The sequence below is a fragment of the Rhipicephalus sanguineus genome, chromosome 11 (assembly GCF_013339695.2).
Source record: "Rhipicephalus sanguineus isolate Rsan-2018 chromosome 11, BIME_Rsan_1.4, whole genome shotgun sequence".
Classification (NCBI taxonomy): domain Eukaryota; kingdom Metazoa; phylum Arthropoda; class Arachnida; order Ixodida; family Ixodidae; genus Rhipicephalus; species Rhipicephalus sanguineus.
In genome coordinates, this window is record NC_051186.1 from 26048132 (window position 1) to 26055708 (window position 7577).

At 48.1% G+C, this 7577-nt stretch overlaps 2 protein-coding genes across 2 annotated transcripts; both read right to left on the reverse strand.

Annotated features, from left to right (window-relative positions):
* Nucleotides 1-1767: 1767 nt before the first annotated feature.
* Nucleotides 1768-5098, reverse strand: LOC125760351 (uncharacterized). The gene is made up of 2 exons (XM_049420312.1): nt 5013-5098; nt 1768-3006 (listed from the first exon to the last, which is right to left on the reverse strand). Exons 1-2 carry the CDS (start codon nt 5069-5071, stop codon nt 2661-2663), a joined length of 405 nt encoding a protein of 134 aa, XP_049276269.1. The 5' UTR covers nt 5072-5098; the 3' UTR covers nt 1768-2660.
* A 134-nt stretch (nt 5099-5232) lies between these two features.
* On the reverse strand, nt 5233-7308 carry LOC119374916 (putative nuclease HARBI1). The gene is made up of 4 exons (XM_049411083.1): nt 6763-7308; nt 5943-6078; nt 5365-5485; nt 5233-5263 (listed from the first exon to the last, which is right to left on the reverse strand). Exons 1-4 carry the CDS (start codon nt 7306-7308, stop codon nt 5233-5235), a joined length of 834 nt encoding a protein of 277 aa, XP_049267040.1.
* Between the last annotated feature and the right edge of the window lie 269 nt (nt 7309-7577).

Here is a 7577-nt window from a genome sequence, read left to right on the forward strand (position 1 = left end):
CCTATTGCAATTTCAACTTCTCATGTTCCAGTTTATTTAGTCTGAAATAGCACGAGGAGACAGGTAAGGATTACCTCGTACACAGCTGGTTTGAAGGCAAGAATGACCCGTTCTTGCGTCTAGGATTTTTGCGCTAGCCAGATTGCCGATTTGTTAGGGACGATTTTTATATTTACTGTTATATCAGATATCACGAAATAATTGCTGGCTCCAACTCTACTTCACTACAGTGAGGTTCGACTGTATTGGGAATGCAAAAGTCACAGTTTCGCCGCAACGGCAAAGCAATGAATGCGATAGCAACAAATTGGAATGTAACGCGAAGAACGGAAAGCAGCTCTAAATTGCCAGCGCGTCGCTCGAGCCCAAAGGACGCACGAGAAGAACGCACACAGGACGAGCGCGAACTATCAAGCGTCACAGCTCGACACTTGAAGCGCACTGCTCAAACATAAAGCAGGACGCACGAAACGAACGAACAGGTACACACAGGACGAGCGCGAACTAACTGTCACAGTTGTTACTTATTTCTGTTTGAACAGCGCGCTCCTTTCGCAAACGCGGCCGCTGCAGCAAGCGAAGCGACCTTCGTACTCTCTGTGACTTCAGCGCCGACATCGCGGGGAAAGCACAAGACATACAACCCCTTGGGGTGCGATCGGAGATCTGTTCGTTCCGCGTTCGTTCTGCGGGTAGCTGACGTCACAGGAGTGGGCGGGGTCAGCTCTCTCTCGCCGAAAACCGCCGAGAGAAAGAGGACAGCCAATCGTCAAGCGGCGAGCTTTCCGGAAGTAGACGCGCATCGTTTGGGGGACCGTATACTTGAAAACGAAGTGTTTCTCGTCTTCTAATAAATGCGATTGTTATACTACAATGTATTGTTTTTCCTTCTCAAGCTCAAACACTTTCTGAAATTGCAATAAATTTGAGTACTGACATTTATTAATGTTAGTTTTCCGGATGCTGTCGCTAGGTGGTGTCGCGAACCAAAAAACAAAGAGAAAAGTAGCGGGTAGCGCAGTTTTCAAAATGTCGTCGCGCAGGCAAAACGTGTGTGGTCCGTCCGGTCCGCGGGTGTCCGACCGCCAACGCGAGCTCCTGCTGGCTTTTATGGAGGAGCACCCCCAGGTCGCTACGCCCTCGTACCCATTGGACTCCTCCTTCACCCGCGAAGTCCTGGACGACCTCTGGAAGCAGCTGAAAACGCTGCTCAACGAGGCCGGCCCGGCGGTAAGGTCTGTCAGTCAGTGGCAGGCCTTCTGGCGGAAGGAGAAGTTCAACGCGGAACAAGAACTCATCCGCCTGCGCGAACAGCAGAGGTGAGTGCAAGCACTGTTATATTTCAGTGGGTCATTTTACACTTCCTGTTTGTGCTTTACAGGGGCACCGAAGGCGGCCAGGTGACGGGCTACCGTGGTCGCATCCTCCAGCTGACCGGGACCTCACGGATCGACGGTGCGAGGGGCCCCGTCTTCGAGCGGTGGGAAGCGGTAATAAGCACTGCTTTGGAATATCACTGTTACTTCTTTGCTGCGAACTAGTGTGCGCATTAGCTTCTAGAAATTACGCGCAGTTTCTTTTACAGTTGGTTCCCCCAGGGCAGAGCCTGCAGGCTCGTGCGCTCTCTGGGGACTTCCGCCGCCCTTAGCCGTTGCCTGCACCGCCAAGGGTCTCGGTCGGGGACAGGCCGGGCACCAGCGGCTTGCAGGTGAACTTTCGCACCTTGCACTTTATGTTTCTTATTGCACTCGATGTGTCACTAAAGAAACTTCTTACTATAACAGGCCTTCGTGAGCTCTGCTCCGGCTGCCGCTGGTGTGGCCGAGGAGGATGCGGCCCCAGCGTGTAAGTTTGATGTTTTCCTATTAACAGTATAAGTCGTTTAATAAGATAATCCATTTCAGAGCTTTAAAACACTTGTTCCATAGGTGTCTGCTGTGAAGTAAAGTAATGTTTTTGTTTTCAGTACCCCAGCGCCAACCGCGGAGGCGCTAGCCATCAGCCGTCCGCGCCGTGCTACCGAGTTTAATGGAGCAGCAGCAGCAGACCAACACGGTTCGTGAATACCAACTTCATTAACTGCAGATGATATTACAGGCTCATAGGTGATGCTCATGCGTGCAGGTGTATGTTAGTACTAAAGAAGGGTCGAAGGTGAGCTAATTGTTTACATAACTGTCAGACTGAATAAGCAGGTATCCTGCTTTGTAGTTAAGGTGAAACAGTAAATTTACATGAAGAATGTGTAACGTCTCGAGATGGTTCCCTGTAGTGTCATATGCTTCTAAAGCATTATATATGAAAATGTGCTATTGCCTAAGGTTCTGTACAAAAAACGAACTTATGTAACTTATCATACACTAATGCACATTTTGCACCTGTGTCGCATCTGCTTGCTGCATGTTTTGCATACTGCAGCAAGTGAGGGTTCGGAAGGAGGTTGTGATTATGTCGGTCATCTCGTAAGGCCGAGCAACGGTTGTGTAGCCCTGAAAAGGGCTGTTTGGTTTCTTCTCGTGCAGAGGTGGTTGGAGGTGCGAGATGCGTTTGATGAGTTGAGCAAAAATGAATTCCGGCACCGTTTCGGTCTGTCCAAACGAAGTGCATTGGTTGTGCGGTGAACCGGCACCATTCATGGATGCCGTTGGGCCAGTGGATTTTCAACAAAGAGGAAATTGTTGTGCACACTGAGACTCTTCACGAACAGAAGCTTCCAGCGAAGAGTCCATAGCGAGAAATGCATGGATGATAATGGCAACACATTTCTTGGTTTCCAGCTCCTGGCACAGCTGCGCGATGTTGGCGATCGGCAGGCCGCGGCGCTGGAGCTGCTCGCTGAGAACACCAGGCGGCAGGGCGAGGCACTGCAGCAGCTCGCTGACGAGGCCAAGCGTCATCGAGCAGCCGCTGAACGTCAGGCTCGGAGTCTTGATGACGTCGTGGGCGAGCTGCAGGGCATCGGTGCCCTCGTCCGGGCCCTCACTGCGGCGCTCCAACGGCAGCCACCTGCGCCATAATTTGTCTTTTGCAGTGGTGTTTTTTTATCCTATGTATTCTTTTTCTTTCCCTGCATATCACAAGCTGTGATATGTAGGTTTGTTACTGCAGTGCCGTGTTTATTTTTATGTATTATTTCTGTTCATTTCATACCACGAGCTGTGATATTTTGTCTTACGTATTCTTTTTTTCCTTCCCTACATACCACAAGCTGTGGTATATAGGTTTGTTACTGCAGTGCCCTGTGTTTTTTTATGTATTATTTCTGTTCATTTCATACCACGAGCTGTGATATTTTGTATTACGTATTCTTTTTTTTCTTTCCCTACATACCACAAGCTGTGGTATGTAGGTTTGTTACTGCAGTGCCCTGTGTTTTTGTTATGCATTATTTCTGTTCATTTCATACCACGAGCTGTGATATTTTGTCTTACGTATTTTTTTTCTTTCCCTACATACCACTAGCTGTGGTATGTAGGTTTGTTACTGCAGTGCCCTGTGTTTTTTTATGTATTATTTCTGTTCATTTGATACCACGAGCTGTGATATTTTGTGTTACGTATTCTTTTTTTTTCTTTCCTTACATACCACAAGCTGTGGTATGTAGGATTGTTACTGCAGTGCCCCGTGTTTTTTTATATATTATTTCTGTTCATTTCATACCACAAGCTGTGGTATGTTGGTTTCTTTTTGAAGCACCCTGCAAATGTTCTCTGTAAATTTTCTTTTCCTGCATATGAGAAGCACGGATGTGCTGTTTTATTGTACATAGCACAGTGCAGTTGCAGTGGTGAATCGTGTCATGCCACGTCATTGTCTCTTCAATCTCATCATGTGAGGTTATACATTCAGCAGTTTTGTAGTAAATGAGCATAGCGCAAGGAGATTGCATTTAGAATCATGTTTTTGCAATGCGATTTTTCAAATCTCAACATACGATGTAATGCAATAAGAAATTTTGTAATATATGCTCACAGTGTAGTGTATTTTTATATTTACAGTGTGCAGTAAGTGTTTTCTAGTCAGTTTTGATACATCCGGATTGCAGCTCGATTTTTTTGCACCTTTTTGCGAGCTTTATACATGCCATAAAATGGAAAAGCGATGCTGATATCGGCAAAGTTGGTGATATTAATATTGCCGAAGATGGGGAAAAAGCGCTACGTCTCCGCTGCGATCCCAAGAAGCATGCACTGTATGATGCTTAGGAACAAGACTGACAATAGGGCCAAGGCAGACTAGATGCTTTCAGCGCCTGACGAGTACACACAGCTGTCATTTACATCCACACCATGTCCTCATGTGTACAACCCACCCTTGCATATAACAGTGCATCGCTGACTCTAAACCATGCAAAATGCAAAACAAAAAAGATCCCTACGCAGTGCCGTGGCGGCGTCTTTCTAATATTATTGCAAAGCAGTTCCGTGAAGCCAACGTACCACTTAGGAGGCAATAAATTCTCCAACAGTTTTGTGTCGAATAGCTCAATATATCGAACCAGTTATAGTCTTTTAGTCAATTCGATATATGTGGGTTCAACTGTACTTTGTTTTCATGTACTGCAATGACTTTTGTGTTGCAAAGTGCACGTGTTGATGCAAAGTAGCTTTATTTTGCCTTATATGTGCATTGCTTGTGATATGTCTTGTGAATGTTTACTTCATGTGTAAAAGCACAATCCTTGTTTCAGTAAAACTAGGCCCTGTTTCTGCGCTGGTTGAGGCTGCCTTTTCAGGTTACCACTTTGGCTGTGAATGGCATCATGTGCCATTTACAGTTGAGCTCTCACTTGTGCTTAGTGTGAAGCACCATATTGTGACAAGCTGGTCAAAGTATTTCATTCAGATGGCATTGCTTGGCAAAGGGGTCATTCATTGTAAAGACAACCCTGTTTCATTAAAAATGTTGCAGCAAGTTGTCAATGTTGTTTCATTAAAAGAGTGCATTAAAATAAAGCGAGCTTTTCTTCAACATGCCAGTGACTAACATAAGGAACAAAGAGAAACACGCACCACGCAACGCTGCCGAGGTCGTTGCAGGCGGCTGCGTACCCTACGCAGGTGCGCAGCATGTGGGGTCCGCGGTCCACGGAACAGGTTGACCATGCGGCTGCGCTGCTGCTGGCCCTTGAGATGCAACAGCCGTGGTGCTGGACCTTGTTCTTGTGGCGGCGGTGGCTCATCAGAGTCGTCATCGTCGTCTGTGTCGTCATCGTCCCCTTCAGGAACAGGCTCACGTGCCGCCATCGCAATGTTGTGAAGAGCTGCGCAAGCAGCAATGATGGTAGCTGCTTTGTCGGGGTTGTAGAGCAGAGTCCGGTAACGCTGCAAGCAGCGGAACCTGCTCTTTAGGACCCCGATGCACCTCTCCACAACATTGCGCATGGTGGTGTGGGCCTTGTTGTACTCGCTCTCAGGGGTGCCACTAGCTGGACGTCCGAGCACTGGCGTCATGAGCCACGGTTCCAAAGGATAGCCAGAGTCTCCTGCACAAGGGCAGCATGACAGCTATAGTTATAGTGTCACGTGGCAGTGATACTGACGAAGGCAGCAGTCAGTGTGTTCAAGACCAAACTTTTTTTATTTGGATGAATTTGTGCCCAAAAATGAAAATACAATGTGAAAGCAGCATGAGCAACTGTGAGCCGTCAAGTAATCTGAACATCAGCAGAATGCGTCTTTAATAAAGCAGTTATAGAACCTTCCAGCGTTATCGCTGGTGCTTGCATAAGCTCTCGAAACTTGACTGTTTGCGTTCTGCGTGTGATCACAACAGATTGATCGAAAAAAAAAAAAAAGATCACGAAGAAGCTTTCCAGACATTGAGGCACTCTGCACCAAGCATTAACAATTGGTGTGGCTGAAACATGAATACATCAATATAAGGCAATAAACGAACGTGGAAATATCGTCTTGGATGTGGCAAAGATTGCCAGCACTTGCCAAGCAAGCATTCGCCAAGCCGCAGTTCAGCTCCCACGTGCTGCCGAAGAGAGCTCCTACGCCACACCCACGAGTCATGGAACGACCCCGGGAAACATGGATTGATATCCAGAATCCAGAGGTCGGCATCACAGGTCTGCGGAATTTAATTGAGCCAGAATTGTAGTCACAAAAGACCTCGCAAAAGCTGTTATGTTAATGTAACTACATATGCCTGCATTGTTACCTACCATTCAAACATAGCTATGAACTCATGTTCGACAAGGTAGGACTTATACCATAAGCGCTAACACATTCACTTGGACTGATCAAGACAGTGAGAAATGGTATATAGTCTGCATGCTTATTTTTTGGACCAACCCAGCTTCTGGCCACAGCAGGCTTTACCCCAAATTACTACTGTATGTTTAAGCAACTGTATCACAAACTACTTAGAGCATAAAAAGACTCGCGAGTGAAAAAGGGTGATGAAACAATACGTAGTTAATTAAAGCAACGCCCATCACGACAATCAACAATGAGGACACACATTATGCATGGAGCGCTACTCTCAAGAAATACACATCGAGAATCATGGTTCAGGGTACATTTGGCGATCGATCAGCGATAATTTTATGCACTGTCGAGGCCACTGAAGCACAGCGAACTGCGCGTCGCAAGATTCCATCGCTTATACTAAGCGAGGTGCCCCGAGACGAACCCATTACCGTTCTGGATAGTCGATTCAAAATCCCGCTCCCAGAACACTGTCGCAAGTCTCAGTAAAGCGGAAAACTAAAAATGAAACGATTCGCTACGCTTACAATGCATGAATACTCACGATCATGGTGTTCAAGGCGTAGAAGCCCTTCCGCGACATGTAATTCGCCGTGTCGCCGGGGCTCAGGCCGTGGGGCTTCTGGATGGCGATGAGCGTGCCGTCGACGCACCCCAGCACCCCGGGAATCCGCCCGAGCCGCGCGAACGACGCCTTTGTTCGCTCCTTCGCTTGTGATGTTTCGGGAAACGCCACCCACCGTTTTTGTCCGCCAACGACAGCGATGGCGTGTGCCACCTCGTGGATCGTGTCGCTGACGGACGGCTGCGACAGGCCGATGAACTCCTCATTGCCGACAGCTCGCTGGAAGCACCCGGTCGCGAAAAATCTCAGCGCACACAACACCGTCCGCTTCGTTGGAATTCCACTGGCTCGCCGGCACCCGATGATGGGGTCCAGTTCGCCGCACAACCAACGTACCGTTCGTTTCGAGAAAGGAAAACGACGCCGGAATTCACACTCGCTCAACTCTTCAAAAGCATTCCGCACCTCAAACACCTCTTCCTCGAGAATCGCCAACGCTGCGATAACACCCGCGGCGAGCGCCATTTTCTTGAAAACTACGCCGTTGCGGCAGCCGAAGCCGCCGTATCAATCCAATCTACGCCGTGAAAAGCCGCTTTTACGCGCCGGAGCGCGCGTGCGATCCCCGCGCGAACGGTCTCGCTCGGCGTTCCGTTGTAGCAGACGAAATTTTCATTATGACGCGGCACGACGTCACCAAAAAAGAAAACCTCAAACAAAAAAAAAAGAATTGGCGACACCCCCCGGCCTTGAGTGGCATCTCCCGCTTCAGCCAATCAGCGCGCTTGTTCTCC